Below are 18779 nucleotides of genomic sequence, written 5' to 3' on the forward strand. Positions count from 1 at the left end.
AGTAAAACACTTTTATCCTAGGGGTGCCATGAAAAAAATGCTGACACTTGTTTAGAGCGCCGTAATTCAGGAAAGTCTGCAAACCACTGAACTTTTGGGAACCACTGGGCTAATGTGTAAATATAATGTCTCTTATCTGAAATAACCGATACAGTATATCCATCTTTTAGTAACAGGAGGCAGATTACCGATTATTCAACCTGGAATCCTGTCTAGGGCACAGCAAGAGGCTCAGGGAGCCAAGTAGTGTAAGTGATCTGCATGGTAAAGATGAGCATCAGGTTCAGGCCAGTCATATGGGTAGCAGGTAGCTGCTTCAAGGTGGCCGGACCAGCCACTTCTATGATGTCGTGCAGATTATAGATCTGTCCCTGCTCTCTTATCCCACCCCCTTCCTCTGCAGCTCTAGTCACCACATTCCCTGAGCACAGTAACAGGTAACTACCTATGTCAGGGGTGGGGAACCTTTGGCTCTCCAGCTGTTGTTGAACTACACATACCAGCATGCCCTGCTACAGTTTTGCTATTTGGCTATGCTAAAATGTTGCAGGGCATGCTGGGATCTGTAGTTCAACAACAGCTGGAGGGCCGCAGGTTCCCCACCCCTGGACCTAGGGAGTGGGAGGTGTGATTTTATTAGATAGATAGATAGATAGATAGATAGATAGATAGATAGATAGATAGATAGATAGATAGATAGATAGATAGATAGATAGATAGATAGATAGGATAGATAGAAGTGTGTATTTATATCTATCTATATATCTATCTGTACACTGTGTATATACTTAATTCTGGAATATAGTTCCGTAAATGGTTCTAATTTGAATGAACCATTTCAGAAATGAATAAAATAAGCTTCTAAAGACTTGTCCAAAGTATACTATGCATCTTGTATGGTGGTGCCTAAAAACAATATCTTGCATAGGACCCTGTGTCATACTTGCCTACCTGACCCTCTCCATGAGGGAGAAAATGTTCTGTTCCTGGACTTTCCTGGTAATGTATGATTGCCATCACCTGTGGTGAGCTAGTTAATTGATAAGAAAGGTGCTTCACCACAGGTGATGGCAATCATATATTACCAGGAAAGTCCAGGAACAGAGCATTTTCTCCCTCATGGAGAGGGTCAGGTAGGCAAGTATGTCCTGTGTGGATGTAATCTTCTTAATCTGACTTTATCATACCCCCCAACGTGACCCATTCCATTAGGTACAAAATGCTCTGTTCCTGGACTTCCCTGTTAATTTCTTATTGCAATCACCTGTGAAGAAACGCCTTTCTTCTCATTTAACTTGTTCAACACATGTGATGGAAATCATAAATTAATAGGTAAGTACAGGAACAGAGCATTTTGTACCTAATGGAATGGTTCATGTTGGAGGGTTTGCTTCACACAATGCTTCAGTACTTCACATCCTGCTCCACCACTACCTCTAGTAAATGGTGTATCTGCAATGAGTCTAATTACCTGAGACAGTAATTATCCCACATGGCATTCTTGAACACACTGGGATTGATTCAGCTGTGCACCTTTAGGCCCTGTATTGGAGGGATGTTGGTACTGGAATGAACGCTGGTTGTGCTGAATGTAAGTTATAGTTCACTTTCTTTGTATTATTTGATGAGGGTTTTAAATATCTCATGTTATGATTCATTTTGATCTCAGTGGATTGTTTTGTTGTTGTTTTTTTGTTTGTTTTTTGCTTTTTTTTTTTAAAGAAGTAAATATTTAGTGAAATAATCTGTTTAACTAAACAAAGATTGCAAAAAATTCCATGTTAAAAAAACTCCACATATGTACTGGATTTATTATTCCTGTTTGTTCTATACCTTATACGCTATGCAACAAATTTTTTATGGTATCAAGTTACCTGCAAATTACAGGTGTAACGTTCCTGAATGTGAATCCAACACAAAACCTACAGCATCAATTATTGTTTGTCGATGTAGCCGTGCTGTTTGGGAGTACTGTATATGGCAAATATATGTGCACCCTTGCATCATGGCATATCACACACAATTCACACAGAACTGAATGGACCCCTACTGTATGTGTTTTTGAATTGCTGAATGCTTGTCCAGGTTCAGTTTTGTTTGATTAAAAATAATTTAAACCCAGCTTTAAAAGGTAAAATATAAACAGACCTAGAAGACTCTCATTAGTAAGAACACTTTTGTGTTCCAGTGTATTATGCAATTAATGCTACTTAACAGAAATTTATAACAACAGCTCACTTTATGTGCCAGCATGCATATTCAGCAATATACATGGTTGCTTTATGAAGCAGGCTGTGGCAAAGAAATTAAACCAGAGGTATTTATGGTTACTCTATATGAATCTAAATGAAATGAAAATAAAATACTGATCTGTTCTCCTTAAGTTCAGCAAAACCTACATGTGCAATCTATTCTGCATGTGTTTTGTGTGAAATGAATAACTGAAATGACGTTATTGAATGGAAAATGTATAGTTTGCTGTGTTACCGTTCCTATTCGTCTGCCAACTGTGAAAACATTTTGGTCACAGGCCACAAACACTGAAATATGTGACAGATTGCATAATACAACGTATAAACTCCTGTAATCTGTATAAACATTGACTTCTGATGTCATCACTTCAGTGTTTATTGAAGCTTGTGCATTGTACAGGATATTAGAAGTCCCCCCCTCATTGCTGGGCTGTAAAATGCCATACCCTGAGTGTCCGGTAATGTCAGAGCTATTGATTTTGTCCCCCTACTTATTCAATTGAGGACAATTTCACCCATTTTTTAGGGAAATTTTCACCAAGGCACTGACGAAAACGGCCTGTGTTTTCACCAGCGCACGTGAGAAAAGTGGATTCGCCAAACCACATGTTTTTTGCTCCTGATTAATTTTTTTGCCTAGGCAAAAAAACAGCCCTGCTATTGAATAGGGCGAATCCCCATTCCCTTAAAAATAGCGAAAAGTCCATTTTATTTTTTTTATACCTAGGTGAAAAACATGGACCTACTTGCATGCCCTCCTAGGCTCTGTCTACATTGCAGTACTAGGGAGTAACTAGCCTACAGTGGAACCACTTAACTGGGTGTTTGTGTGTGTGTCTGTGCCAAAGTTTTTTAATATAATAATAATAATAATAATAGCATATCTTTATTAATGCTAATTAAATAAAATGTACACAAGGAAAAATACCTTGGCATAATTAATTATCATAATCTAACGCCTACAGTATACTCCAGGTTTTTTTTTATTGATCTAGTATCATTCTCTTGATACTAATATATTTCATAAAATATGTTCAGGTTTCATATAAAAACTTAAAAATTCTCAGTTATATCCAGTTCCTGTCATTGACATGGATCAAAAGATAAAATAATCACCCCTGCATCGAGGTGTCCTCTTACTAAAGAGCATTAATTCCTGCTATTACTCAAAGCTACTTGTCACCAGTTATCGCATTTGAGTCATTGCAATGTGCATGCAGCTAAAGCCAGGATGAACAGATGGTTGCTGTAGAGAACTACCAAACAGAGTAACTTAGGGGCAGAGTACGCCGAGAGGGGGATTGAGCGGGTACAAATTACATGGGACTGGGGCCGATACCCCCTCCCAGTATACCTGCGCAATTGGCGCCGCCATTTTCCAGCTGATTTCTTTGGGAAGATGGTGCCGCACAAAGAAAGCAAAGACTCTGGCACTGAGTCTTTGCTCTCTAGTGGCCAGTGTCATCTTCCCAAATATCACTGGGAAAATGGGGCTGAATGGAAAGGAGGAACTCCCCCCCCCCCCCCCCAACCCCCTGCCCAGATCTGTGTTAAAATTGCGTCCCCCTATTAAAATATTTCAATAGTAAGGGGCGTCGTCACAACCCCCTCTTTAAGCCACACTTCCCCCTTACCAGGGCCCGGCGTGGCTCTCTACGGCCCTGCTTGTTACTATAGCTCTTCCTGCTTTGCCTCTTTTCGAGGTGAAGTAATAAAGGCAAGATGTACTATTAACATGTCAACCGCTTGCGTGTGTGAGAGTAACCCCCTCCGGTGATCTGTGCAAGTCCTGCAGCACAGCAGCCTAGTGCTGATGTGCTGCGTCTAGTAGTGATATAGGGGGTCATTCTGATTTGATCACTAGCTGCCGTTGTTCGCAGCGTAGCGATCAGGCTAAAAATTGGCATTTCTGCACATGCGTACGGGCCGCAGGGCAAAGTACATTCACAAAAAACTATGCAGTTTTACACAAGGTCGAAAGACTCTTTTCAGTCGCTCTGCTGATCGGTGAGTGATTGACAGGAAGTGGGTGTTTCTGGGTGGTAACTGACCGTTTTCCGGGAGTGTGTTAAAAAATGCAGGCATGTCAGGTAAAAACACAGGCGTGCCTGAGGAAACGGGGGAGTGGCTGGTCAAATGCAGGGCGTGTTTGTGACGTCAAAGCAGGAACTAAACAGACTGAAGTGATCACAAGGAAGGAGTAGGTCTGCAACTACTCTGAAACGGCTTAAAAAAATTTCAGCACTATTCTGCTAACCTTTCGTTCACACTTCTGCTAAGTTAAGATACACTACCAGAGGGCTGCGGCTTAGAGTTTGCACTGCTGCTAAAAGCAGCTAGCGAGCGATCAACTCGGAATGAGGGCCATAGTGTTTATTCTAGCACCCCGCACCTGTCACAACCCGTGCAGTTCCTCTTTCCTGCCTCGGGTGTCGCTCTCTGCTGTGGTACTTTTAGGACACTCCACTCTATATCTCAGCACTGAGATACACACCAAATTGTGCTATAAGCATCCAGAGCAAAGAGTGACACCTCAGGCAGGAGAGGAACTGCATGGCTTGTGACAGGTGCATCGTGCTAGAATGAACATTAGTGAGTCCTTGCACATCTCCACTGCACTGTACACATACCCAGTGGCATCACAAGGGGGATGAGGCCCACACCCGGGTGTTACCATCCGAGGGGTAACGCCAAAGTGCCGGATCCTGTTCAGTGGCAGGAGCCAGATGCTGCACTATTTCATAACGTGCTGTAATCCTGCTCCTGTCACAGTGCAGAAGCCAGCACTGCAGATGCACCAGTCTCCGGGAAAATCCTGCATCCCCCAGACCCACGACGTGCCGAAAACAGGGGTCAGGGTGCTTAGACACGCCCCCCTGCTGTGAAGCCACACACCCTTTTTACCTGCACCGGTTGTTTTTCAAGTAAGTGATGCCTCTGCACATACCAGCAGGCAATCCTACTGATGTGTCAAAGAACAATAAGCCACAAAAGTACCTCTCTCTCTTTTGTAGTAACTAGTGATGAGCGGGTTCGGTTCCTCGGAGACCGAACCCCCCCGAACTTCACGTCATACTCGGATTCTCCCGTATGGCTCGGTTAACCCGAGCGCGCCCGAACGTCATCATCCCGCTGTCTGATTCTCGCGAGATTCGGATTCTATATAAGGAGCCGCGCGTCGCCGCCATTTTCACTCTTGCATTGGAAATGTTAGGGAGAGGACGTGGCTGGCGTCCTCTCCGTTTATTAATGTTGCTGCAAATATTTGTGCTTATTGCTTAATTGTGGGGACTGGGGAGCAGCTGTATTATATAGGAGGAGTACAGTGCAGAGTTTTGCTGATCAGTGACCACCAGTTTTATCCGTTCTCTGCCTGAAAAACGCTCCATATCTGTGCTCAGTGTGCTGCATATATCTGTGCTCGCACTGCTTTATTGTGGGGACTGGGGACCAGCAGTATTATATAAGAGGAGTACAGTGCAGAGTTTTGCTGACAGTGACCACCAGTATATATAGCAGTACGGTACTGAAGGCCACTGCTCTACCTACCTCTGTGTCGTCAAGTATACTACCCATCTAGATTCTATACCTGTGGTGCATTTTAGTTTTGCAGTTTGCTGACAGTGACCACCAGTATATATAGCAGTACGGTACGGAAGGCCACTGCTCTACCTACCTCTGTGTCGTCAAGTATACTATCCATCCATACCTGTGGTGCATTTCAGTTGTGCGCAGTATATATAGTAGTAGGCCATTGCTATTGATACTGGCATATAATTCCACACATTAAAAAATGGAGAACAAAAACGTGGAGGTTAAAATAGGGAAAGATCAAGATCCACTTCCACCTCGTGCTGAAGCTGCTGCCACTAGTCATGGCTGAGACAATGAAATGCCATCAACGTCGTCTGCCAAGGCCGATGCCCAATGTCATAGTGGAGAGCATGTAAAATCCAAAAAATAAAAGTTCAGTTAAATGACCGAAAAATCAAAATTAAAAGCGTCTGATGAGAAGCGTAAACTTGCCAATATGCCATTTACGACACGGAGTGGCAAGGAACGGCTGAGGCCTTGGCCTATGTTCATGGCTAGTGGTTCAGATTCACATGAGGATGGAAGCACTCATCCTCTCGCTAGAAAACTGCAGTGCCACTCCTAGATGGGCCAGGTGTTTGTGTCGGCCAATTGTGTCGCTTAGCTTAGCCATCCAGCGACATCGGTGCAAATTTTGGTACTAAAAATAATATTGTGAGGTGTGAGGTGTTCAGAATAGACTGAAAATGAGTGTAAATTATGGTTTATTAAGGTTAATAATAATATGGGATCAAAATGACCCCCAAATTCTATGATTTAAGCTGTTTTTGAGGGTTTTTTTGCAAAAAAACACCCGAATCCAAAACACACCCGAATCCGACAAAAAAATTTCAGGGAGGTTTTGGCAAAACGCGTCCGAATCCAAAACACGGCCGCGGAACCGAATCCAAAACCAAAACACAAAACCCGAAAAATTTCCAGTGCACATCTCTAGTAACCTCCTAAAGGTGTTCCGCTGCAATGCAATTGTATGGCGACAGCAAAATTATTAGATGTTGCAGATACCATAGAGTGAAGTGATTTTCTATATGTTATCTGCTTTCATAAATGCTGAAGTTCGCTGTAAGTGCCAAATAGCGCTATAAGCACCTTTTCTTACATCTCCCCAAATGCATTCCATTAAACATACTAGAAAACAACAATTCCTCCCATATTTCTGTGCCAGGAACACGCAAGATTAGATATTTTAGCAGAATGAAAGCTTATATTTATTTCTCTCAGTCTTTTCTCATAACTGTTCATGTATGATTGCTAACCGAGTTATTCCAGCACCAGGGCTTTCTGCACTGCCCCCCCCCCCCCCCCCCAAACCTACGGTCCAGAGAAGCACAGAGAAGGCGTGAGAGAACATTTGCCCTACCCACCAAAAACTTGAATTAGTGTTTGGGCCTTTTTTAAGAAAGATGTATAATAGGTTTTATTTGGATTTGCGGTTTTACAATAAACAGTGAATATATGCATAGCATATTTGTTGTTCATTCATTTTTTTATTTCTCAGAGGCCACCTTTTATTATGCTGCACTTTTCTGGCATTTCTTCTGTAATGTAAACTATATATATATATTTTTTTTTTTCAGTCCTTAAAATATAAACATGAGTAACTCGAAGATCCCAAGCACGACAAATGTGGATATGAGGAGTACTACTAACCTTCCAACATATCAGTCAGAAGGTATGGGTTCTGTTTTGATTATTGTGTATGTCTGAAACCAATGACCATGCTAGCCAACAGACCTGTTTTAATTATTTTGGATTGCTTGAAGGTTTGGGCTCCTCAGTGCATAACATGAGCCCATCTGAGTGTACATTTTTAATGGGATCCGGTCTGAAGATCGACAGTGTTTAGGTCGACAGTCACTAGGTCGACATGTTCTAGATCAACAGGTCAAAAGGTCGACATGAGGTTTTTTTAAAATCTTTTTTTTTTTACTTTTTCATACTTAACGATCCACGTGGACTACGATTGGAACGGGAAGCGGTAGCGGAGTGAGGCACCTTGGCCGAAGCATGGCGAGTGAAGCGAGCCATGCGAGGGGACACAGTGCACTAATTGGGGTTCCCGGCCACTCTACGAAGAGAATGACACCATAAACAATGCATGTCGACCTTTTGACCTAGAAAATGTCGACCTTCTGACCCTGTCGACCTAGTGACTGTCGACCTAGACACTGTCGATCTAATGATCCACACCCATTTTTAATACCCCTCCTTTATTTTTTTATTTTTTTGTGGTAGATGGGGCTGATATGTTAGGTGGTATGCAGTAGCTGTGAGGTACCTCAAATGAAAATCTATATACAAGCTGCATTATTAGTCTCACAGTACCTGTTCCATATTAGTAGGGGTCAATGCCCTGCAATTCTACATTCTTTCATATCGGTTGAAGTGGTGAGAGCTTTTCCCTGAGAAAGAAAAGTTTTTGTGCACAAATGCCATGTGACCATGCTCCCTCTGTATAATGTGCACTTGGTACACAGGCTAAATGTTTATTATAGTGACTGTGACATGGGGGATATGTATCAAGCAGTGTAAAGATTTGAGAAGTGGACCAGTGTAGAAGATGTGCGGTTCTCCAGAAATCCAATCTTCCTGCAGTTCGGAGTTTGGGTTGAAAAGATCACATTGTATTTATTTATTTTTTTAATCAATGATTATAAAAAAATGTTAAATCAATTTTTTCAATTATTTTTAACTGTGTCAAAAATGAATCCAAACCAAAACATAATGGGGTCCATATACATTTCTTTGTGGAAGTTGCCCATACTGTTGTAACCAGCTCATACCTAGCATTTTATAAAATGTACTTTCTAAAATCCACCTCAATGCTGATTGGTACTATGGCCAACTTCTCCACTTCGCCACTATTTAAACTGGTGATACATCTCCCTCGTAGTAGCCGACACAGCATAGAGCTCGGCCGAAGGTGATGGGATTAAATGGGTATTACCCTCTATCACTGTCACCATACTTGCTTACTCTCCTTGAAATTAAATGAGACTCAAGATTTTTCGGGTATTACCCCATGCACCCCTAGAGAAGTGGGCAGGATGGGGAGATAATCACTGGAATCATGGTGCCTTATGGAGGGGACAGAGCTAAATAATGTGAATTGCGACATTTTGGCCCCTCACCATGGATCCACGAATAATAGAATTTTCTTGTGATGGGGCAGGGCCTAATGATGTGTAAGCCTGGCCTCGCCCCCCAGATGTGTCTAGCTGCATCTTTTCTTTGGGAAAGTCTGCAAGTACACTATGATTGTCACATTGCCTTTTTCTTGTCTGCAAATAATCAATTATAATATTATTTATAGAAAGTAGAGATGTGCGGCGGGCACTTTACGTGTTTTGGTTCTAATTCCCTGCTCGTGTTTTGGTTTTGCCAAAACCACCCTTTCGTGGTTTTTTTTTTGTTTTGTTTTTTGGATCTGGATGATTTTTGAAAAAAAAAAACCCATAAAAACAGCTAAAATCACAGAATTCGGGGGTAATTTTGATCCTACAGTATTTATTAACCTCAATAACATTCATTTCCACTCATTTCCAGTCTATTCTGAACACCTCACAATATTGTTTTTAGGCCAAAAGGTTGCACCGAGGTGGCTGTATGACTAAGCTAAGTGACACAAGTGTGTGGCACAAACACCTGGCCCATCTAGGAGTGGCACTGCAATGGCAGACAGAATGGCACTTAAAAAAACTAGGCCCCAAACAGCACATCATGCAAAGAAGTAAAAGAGGTGCAAGATGGAATTGTTGTTGGGCCCTCCCACTCACCCTTATGTTGTATAAACAGGACATGCACACTTTAACAAACCAATCATTTCAGCGACTGGGTCTGCCACACGACTGTGGCTGAAATGACTGGTTTGTTTGGGTCCCCACCAAAAAGAAGCAATTAATCTCTCCTTGCACAAACTGGCTCTACAGAGGCAAGATGTCGACCTCATCCTCATCCTCATCCTCCAATTCCTCACCCCTTTCAGTGTGTACATCCTCCTCCTCAGAGTTTTAATTCGTCCCCACTGGAATCCACCATACTTTCTGGAGGCAATTGCTGGTAAAGGCCTTCCCGGAGAAATGTATAATTCATTTTGATGAACATCATCTTCTCCACATTTTGTGGAAGTAACCTCCTACGCCAATCGCTGACAAGGTTACCGGCTGCACTAAACAGTCTTTCGGAGTACACACTGGAGGGGGGGCAACTTAGGTAAAATAAAGCCAGTTTGTGCAAGAGCACCCAAATTGCCTCTTTTACCTGCCAGTATACGTAAAGGACTGTCTGACATGCCTGCTTGGATGCTGCACTCGTATATCGTCAACCATTCTTTCAATGGTGACAGAATCATATGCAGTGACAGTAGACATGTCCGTAATCGTAGGCAGGTCCTTCAGTCTGGACAAGATGTCAGCTTTCGCTCCTGACTGCCCCGCATCACCGTCAGTGGGTGGGCCTTTTCCTTGCAGCCCCAGTGGCGGGAGAAATTGAAGGAGGAGCTGTTGACGGGTCACGTTCCGCTTGAGTTGACAATTTACTCACCAGCAGGTCTTTGCACCTCTGCACACTTGTGTCTGCTGGAAAGAGAGATATAAAGTAGGCTTTAAACCTAGGATCGAGCACGGTGGCCAAAATGTAGTGCTCTGATTTCAACAGTTTAACCACACTTGAATCCTGGCAAAGCGAATGAAGGGCTCCATCTACAAGTCCCACATACTTTGCGGAATCGCAACGTCTTAGCTCCTCCTTCAATTTCTCCAGTTGATTCTGCAAAAGCCTGATGAGGGGAATGATCTGACTCAAGCTGGCAGTGTCTGAACTGACTTCACGTGTGGCAAGTTCAAAGGGTTGGAGAACCTTGCACAAGACGGAAATCATTCTCCACTGCGCTTGAGTCAGGTGCATTCCCCCTCCTTTGCCTATATTGTAGGTAGATGTATAGGCTTGAATAGCCTTTTGCTGCTCCTCCATCCTCTGAAGCATATAGAGGGTTGAATTCCACCTCGTTACCACCTCTTGCTTCAGGTGATGGCAGGAAAGGTTCAGGAGTGTTTGATGGCGTTCCAGTCTTCGGCACGCGGTGGCTGAATGCCGAAAGTGGCCCGCAATTTTTCGGGCCACCTACAGCATCTCCTGCACACCCCTGTCATTTTTTAAAAAAATTCTGCACCACCAAATTAATTGTATGTGCAAAACATGGGACATGCTGGAATTTGCCCAGATGTAATGCACAATCGGGGTCATTCCGAGTTGATCGCTAGCTGCCGTTGTTCGCAGCGTAGCGATCAGACAAAAAATTGGCTTTTCTGCGCATGCCTATGGGCCGCCGTGCGCACGCGTGAAGTTCTTTCACACAAAATTATGCAGTTTTACACAAGGTCGAGCGATTCTTTTCAGTCGCTCTGCTGATCGGTAAGTGATTGACAGGAAAGGGGCGTTTCTGGGAGGTAACTGACCGTTTTCCGGGAGTGTGCTAAAAAACGCAGGAAGTCAGAAGATAACGCAGGCGTGCCTGGGGATAAGGGGGAGTGGCTGGCCGAACGCTGGGTGTGTTTGTGATGTCAAAACATGAACTAAACTGTCTGCAGTGCTCGCAAGGTAGGAGTAGGTTTGGAGCTACTCTGAAACTGCATGAAAATATTTTATAGCAGAACTGCTAACCTTTCGGTCGCACTTCTGCTAAGATACACTCCCAGAGGGCGGCGGCTTTGCGTTTGCACTGCTGCTAAAAGCAGCTAGGGAGCTGTCAACTCGGAATGAGAGCCAATATTTGTGGCATTGTCCGATATCGCAAATCCCCAGGAGAGTCTAATTGGGGCAAGCCATTGTGCAATGATGTCCCTCAGTTTCCGTAAGAGGTTGTCAGCGGTTTGCCTCTTACGGAAAGCGGTGATACATAGCGTAGCCTGCCTAGGAACGAGTTGGTGTTTGCGAGATGCTGCTACTTGTGCCGCTGCTGTTGTATGGCCTCCCGCAGCAACATCTACCCAGTGGGCTGTCAGTCATATAGTCCTTAGTCTGCCCTGTTCCACTTGTCCACTTGTCCGTGGTTAAGTGGACAGTGGGTACAACTGCATTTTGTAGGATACTGAGCACACTTTTTCTGACGTCTTTGTACATTCTCGGTATCGTCTGCCTAGTGAAGTGGAACCTAGATAGAATTTGATAGCAGGGACACAGTACCTCAAACAATTCTCTAAGTCCCACTGAACTAATGGCGTATATAGGACGCACGTCTAACGCCAACATAGCTGTCAAGGCCTCGGTTATCCGCTTTGCAAAAGTATGACTGCTGTCATATGTCATCTTCCTCACAAAGGACTGTTGGACAGTCAATTACTTAGTTGAAGTAGTACAAGTGGTCTTCCGACTTCCCCGCTGGGATGACGATCGACTCCCAGCAGCAACAACAGCAGCGGCAGCAACAGCAGGCGTACCACTCAAGGATCCTCCGGAGGAATCCCGGTTAGGAGAGGACTCCTCAGTCTTGACCGTGACATGGCTTGCAGGACTACTGACGTTCCTGGCTGAGGAGGAAGTTGACGTTCAGGGAGTTGGTGGTGTGGCTTGCAGGAGCTTGGGTACAGGAAGAAGAAAGGATTTAGGTGTCAGTGGACTGCTTACGCTCTTACCCAAAGTTTCACAACTTGACAGTGACTACTGATGAATGCGCAGCAGGTGAAGGAGGATGTTCATAGGTGGCTAACATCCTTACCCCTACTTATTACAGATTGACAGAGGCAAAACATGGCTTGACACCTGTTGTCCGGATTTGTGGAGAAATAATTCCACACCGAAGAGGTGGCTTTTTTGGTATTTTGCCCAGGCATCACAATGGGCTTCGTCACACCACGGACAAGAGGTGTCTCCCCGGTGCCTGATTTAAACATACCACATCACCATCAGAATCCTCATCGTCAACTTCCTCCTCAGCGCCAGCAACACCCATATCCTCATCCTGGTGTACTTCAATAGTGACCTCTTCAATTTGAATATCAGGAACTGGACTGGGGGTGCTCCTTCCAGCACTTGCAAGGGGCGTGCAAATTGCAGAGCAGCAGTGAATAGATGCTGTGCACATTGGCATGGCATCTCTTCCATCAAGAATGGGTCCCGGTGGGCATGGCCCAGCAGCTCCCAGAGAGCCTGGGCATTCCCCACAGTGTCAAAAAATTGGGGCGTAACCCACAGGAATGGCATTTCCTGTGAATCCACTCCCCCTAACACAGTCACACCCACATTCAGGCACAAGCACCAGGGTCCCCATTTCAGATAACAAAAAGTTGTGTTGTATACATCTGTTCACTGCTGTTCTGCTATGCTGAGCATTAGCGAACAGAAGAAATCAAATATCCCTACTTTCCAGCCGCAGGTTGGATGGAGAGTCCTCCTGTCAGGGCTGTCGGCCTTCCTAAATCCCTGGAATTGGGAGGTATGGATTTGGGATTAGGCCTAGCGTTGCAAAATAGTTAAAACCAGGCCTGATACTTGTGGTCATGGAAAAAAAAACAGAATTCATCTATTTAAGAGAATACACAGTTTCTGGTGTCTGGTATGGGGGTACAATTTGCTTAGCACAATGAAACAATCTTTAGCTTAAAGTGGACGTATGGCTTGCCCATAGGAGCATGCATTTTGAAAGCTTAGCGTAATCAAGTATTTTGTTGAAGCGGGGTAATTCAGACCTGTTCGCTGGGCTGCTATTTTTGCTGTCCTGCGTTCAGACAGTCTCCTCCTCCAGGGGGAGTGTATATTCACTGTGCAAGTGTGCGATCCTATGTCTATGCCGAGCTGCTAAAATCCACTTTGTGCAGTCTCTGCACAGCCAGTACTTACGCCACCAGTACGATCATAACAGGCAGATCGGGGCCGGAGCTGCTGTCAGACACCCTCCCCAAAAACGCTTGGGCACGCCTGCATTTTTTCCGGACACTTCCAGGAAATGGTCAGTTGCCACCCACAAACGGCCTCTTCCTGTCAATTACCTTGCAAACGCCCGTGCGAATGGAATTTTCTCACCATCCCATCTCTGACCGGCGATGCTTGTTGTTGTCCGACGCACGTGCGCATTGCGGTGCATACACGTGCAGTTATGACCTGATCACCCGCTATGCGCAAATGCACAGCAGCAATCTGATCTGAATGACCCCCATAGTCGCTAGGGACAGTATATTACAGTTGCACTTTATGGGGGAGATTCAAATGGTAGGAAAAAACAGACTCCCAACTGATTTTTCAATCTAATAGACAGGAAAAAATAGACTCCCAACCGACTTTTCAAACATTTGAATCTCCCCCTATGACAGATATCTATAGGGCCCTGGGTTCTAATCTTTATATAATACCTCCCAACAATGTAGAAAAAGGACAATATAAGCATTTCCTACAAATTACAAAAACCCTGCTTCCCATCCGCCTAGATTTACTCAGCATGCTCAGATTGTTACAAATCCCCCCCCCTCACTTATACTTACCCTGTCAGTGATCAGTGGGTCACTCCTCCGGTCAGCAGGTTGCCAGGCTCCTGTTCTGTGACCCTGGTCAGCTGTGCTGTAAACTGGCATCTTATATCCTGCAAAGTAAGATGCCTGTTTACAGCACAGCTAACCGGGGTCACAGAGCAAGAGATTAGCGACCAGCTTGACTGTAAAGGTCCATACACACTTAACGATATGATGAGCGACGTCGCTCATTTTCCCCCTCCTTGAGCGACGTCGCTCATTATATCGTTAAGTGTGTATGCCGCCAGCGACGACCGATGCGTGGCCCCACGGGTCGGCAACGATCGTCGCTGTCGGTAGGGCATGCATGAAGGATGTGGACTGTCGTCCACGACCTTCATGCAGGGCTGGCAGGGGCGTGACGTCACTGAGCGATATGAGCGGTCATATCGCTCAGTGCGTACAGGCGGCCGCCCGGCCCGGGAGGGGGAGACGTTAGACGATGTCGCTCACAGAGCGACATCGTCTAATGTGTATGGGCCTTAAGAGAGACCGATCACCGGACTCCTGGATGCAGGTGAGTATTTATTTTTCTTTATTCCTTTATTTGTTTGTTTATTTTTATTAACTATTTTTTTTAAATTTCGTTTTTACAGTGATCAGCTTGTGCTCTATTTAGACCACAAAGTTGATCACAGGAGCTGGCTCCTTTCAATGTAGATCAGAAGTTGGGGAACCGGAGTGGAGGGGGCACACACACACACCCTGCATAACGCTAACTCAAGATAGCATTATTATCATAGTGCTCCATGTTGTATTTGTTTTAAATGTGTAATGGGGAAAAATGTAGCTGAAATGTACATATGGGATTATATTTACTAAAGTGTGGGTTTTTAGAAGTTGAGATGTTGCCCATAGTCATCAATCAGATTCTACTTATCATTTATAGTAGTACAGTAGGCCATTGCTGTATCTTGCAGCTCTGTGTCAGACTCAGTTCTAGTATCCTGATCAGTGCTCAATATCTGTGCTGCATTGTGGTGACCAGTATATAGTAGTACAGTGCTGCATTGTGGTGACCAGTTTACTACTCAGTTCTGGACGTGTCTGCAGGAGCTCCTGGGCTCCATCTGGTTACCTAAGTGATCCCGCCCCCTCTCCCTGCTGTGGGAGCTGGAGAGTGGGCAGCTGAAGCAGGGGAATCCCCTGCCTGGAGGGCCCAGGCTGGGTCTTGTATTCCTAAACATCAGGGGGTGCCTGGTGGTGCCCTATCATCATGATGAAGAAGGGGGGAGGCCCGTTGGCCTCCACAGCTAAAGTGAAAAAGAAAGAGAACATCTGTCCGTGTTGCAGCGGCTGCTGCTGTGAAGGAAGCAAAAGAGAAGATGCAGGAGACTAAAGCTGAATGCCAGGGACCTGTGAAAACAAGAGGTAGGCAAAGCACCCCCTCCGTGCAAAGGGGGGGTACCTCAAAGCAAGAGGCAGTGGGAGCAGAGAATCCCCGAGCTGAGAGAGGTCCGCCCGTAGAAGGGAAAGTGGTGTCTGCAGGTCCGTCCGGAGAAGGGGAGTGGCAAACGGCACAGCAAAGAAACAAATCCCGAGAAGGGTCCCTGTCCAGGGCAGCCCCCCTTCCCGTGCTAGCAGCAGGTATCCCTGGGGGTAGTGTAGCTCCCGGGGAGAATGCTGCAATGGCCGGGGGTCCCTGTGAGGGGATTGGGGGGAAGCTGCAGGACGGAGGGGAGTGGCAGGTGCCGCTAGTTAGAAAAGCTGAAATTAAAATTGAAGAATGAATTTCATGGTATGATGCATCCCCCAAGCCCCTCGAGTTAGCGGAGAGTACCTTTGGGGTCATGCCAGCACCTGGGGGGAACTCTGCGGATACCGGGGGGTTAGGGGTTAATTAAGAGGAAAGCAGCATGGAAGAAGTGTCAGAATTGGGGGAAAATTCATCTTCTGAAGACACATCTGACACTGAAGAAATATTATCCAAGATGTCACTACAGGAGCTAATAATGGAGTCAAAGAAAATTAATAACCGTATTATAACAGCAAAGAAAAGACGGAATAATGGTCAAGTCTGGGAGAGGCAGAGGTATAGAAATCAAATAGAGGACTTGACACTGTACCATGCTCGTATTAAGGAGAAAATGATAATTTCCAGGGAAGAAAGCTGTAAGAAAAGCAGTATTGAAAATCTGCCGGCGCAGCAGGAGCCAGCGGTGCAGGAGGCACGGCTTCAGTAAGGATTTCCCTGTGACATCAGTGTGGAGGTGGTCCCGAGAGCAGAAGACAAATGCGGCAGCCGAGGGAACCCCGGTGACACGGCAACTGACGTGAAGGGAACCCCGGTTGCCATGGAGACGGAGGAAAAGCCGGGGTCCGTGGACGAAGGTGAGCCAGTGGCGATGCAGAGGCAGCAGGAAGACCAAGAAGCGGTGGCCAGAGCGGTAAACTCTGAGAGCAAGGAGACAGAAAAGACCCGTGCGGGCATCCCAACTGAAAGGAAGGTGACGTCAGCTGGAGTCCCGGTCAGCGGGGAAATCTGCAAAGCAGCTGGAAACAGCAGGCAGGAAATGAGTGTCCCTGGCGGTGGAGGAGTGAAGGAGGCAAGGGGGGCTCCAGAAATTTGTTTGGGTGGAGAGGGCCCACTTGGGCTTTTCAGGGGGGAGGGGGACCAAGGCGGTAATAAAGGAAATACAGGTAAAAATGATAAAACAAATAAAGAAGGAGGGAATATGGAGAAGCCTGCTATGGTGCAAGGACAGCCGAGACTGGATAAAAGCTCACTGTCGAAACAGGAGATGGAGGTGGTGAACACTGTTTATGGAGAACTGCAAGTGCCAGAGAGGATGCGAGCGGCAGCAAAATTGATAAGTACAGAAACATTAAAACATAAAGATAAAAGTAAAAATGTCATGCCTGTTATAAAATGTATGCACATGAAGTCTGCATTTGTCCCTCTTCCAACCCCTGCCCCTGTATTTGTCCCTGTCCCTGTTGCAGGTAAAGGTGGTACATCTAAGGACGGTGACATATCTTATGCAAAGGTACTGAGTGAACCAGTGACAGTAGGACAAAGTGATGATGTTTGGGGAGATGGAGGGGAGGCGGGAGGTTTTGGAAGGAGAAAAATAATCCATTTTAAATGGAATGGGAAAGGGGAAACTCCTTCTAAGGTAGATTTTTTGAGGGAATTCTTTGCCCTAGGGTTCTCGGCCAGACAATTGTACTCCTGCATCCACCCTGTGAACTCGAAAGAGTTTGACGTGGCCTTTATGGCAAACAGGGTGATGCAGGAGTGCTTCTTGAAATTAACAGACCTAGAGGAAGGTGGTTATTTCAATCAATTTTCCTTTTTCATGAGGGGGAGGATTGAAAGCATTAAGGTTTCTATACTGGTAAGAAATGAGACAATACTGGAAAATGACATCAAATTCTGGCTCAGCAGGCAATGCGAAAAGGTATTAAGTTTGGAAAAAACTGATTATACACTTGGGGTTTGGGGGGGAACTTGGTCAACAAATGTACACTTGTGGAGAAGGTGTAAAACATCTGCCGTCCGCCGCATACATTGGCCGCGATCGCATTCAGGTTTTCTACCAGGGTCAGCCAAAGACTTGTTTCAGGTGTGGTGACCCTGGGCACTTGAACCATGAGTGCGTCGCGGTCAAGTGCAATCTATGCGGTGGACTGGGCCATACTTCAAAGACATGTAATATAATTTGTTGCAATTTATGTGGGGGTGAAGGTCACCCATATAGTAGGTGCCCGGAAGTGGTGAAAACAAAGGAATGGAGGAGGAGAAGAGAAAGTGTAGAGGAGTTAGTAACACAGAGGAGGGCAAAGGAGACGGAAGAAAGAGAGAAAAATGTGCAAGTAGGATCAGTGAAGGTACAGGAAGGGAAGGTGGAATGGAAGTTGGCAGGAGGAAGAGGGAAGGGAAATGAAGAGAAAGATGAGGGGTTCCAACTAGTAGTAAAGGGAGGAAAAAGGCAGGCAGGGATAATTAAAGAAAATTTACTACTTTTCAATAGGTTTGAAGGGGCACCTACGGATGAAGAAGAGAGGGAAATAATGAGAGAAAAAGGAGAGCTAGTGCTAAAGCAAAGGAAAGTAAGGAAGAGAAGGAAGAGAGAGAAAGGGAGTGGGGAAGGCGGAAGAAAGAAGAAGGAGAGAAAAGGAAGTTTGACGGAGGTTTCAGGGAAAGAATCAGAAAGTGAGTTGGAGTGGGACCCGGTAGGATCTACATTAGTGGGGAAGGACAAGGAGGAAGGTGATCATGTAGAATCAAACATGGAGGAAATTGGGGAGGGAGTGCAGGAATCCACAATAGAGAAGGATTCGCCTTCAATGGATCCTGCCCGGAAACCCCCAGATCCTGGTTCAGGCGTGGAGGGAGCCGGGATGAAAGAAGGTGAGGCTGTCGTAAGAATGGAATGTGGTGGCGATGGTGAAGGAGGTGGTGGGGAGAAGTGAATAAGGAAAATGGGTA

The 18779-nt window shown here is 45.3% G+C and overlaps 1 protein-coding gene across 2 annotated transcripts in view; it reads left to right on the forward strand.

The window, feature by feature from the left end:
* The first annotated feature begins 1347 nt into the window (after positions 1 to 1347).
* LOC134943626 (lipopolysaccharide-induced tumor necrosis factor-alpha factor homolog) overlaps positions 1348 to 18779 on the forward strand; it is a 202741-nt gene continuing 185309 nt past the window's right edge. Inside the window, exons 1-2 of one of the 2 annotated variants that reach the window (XM_063932367.1) lie at positions 1348 to 1591; positions 7424 to 7518. In XM_063932367.1, the coding sequence (XP_063788437.1) occupies positions 7440 to 7518 (79 nt within the window). In that variant the 5' untranslated portion in view covers positions 1348 to 1591; positions 7424 to 7439. The remainder of the gene's footprint in view (positions 1592 to 7423; positions 7519 to 18779) is intronic. The other variant, XM_063932368.1, reaches the window with a different exon arrangement.

This window comes from Pseudophryne corroboree, chromosome 7 (assembly GCF_028390025.1).
Source record: "Pseudophryne corroboree isolate aPseCor3 chromosome 7, aPseCor3.hap2, whole genome shotgun sequence".
Lineage (NCBI taxonomy): Eukaryota > Metazoa > Chordata > Amphibia > Anura > Myobatrachidae > Pseudophryne > Pseudophryne corroboree.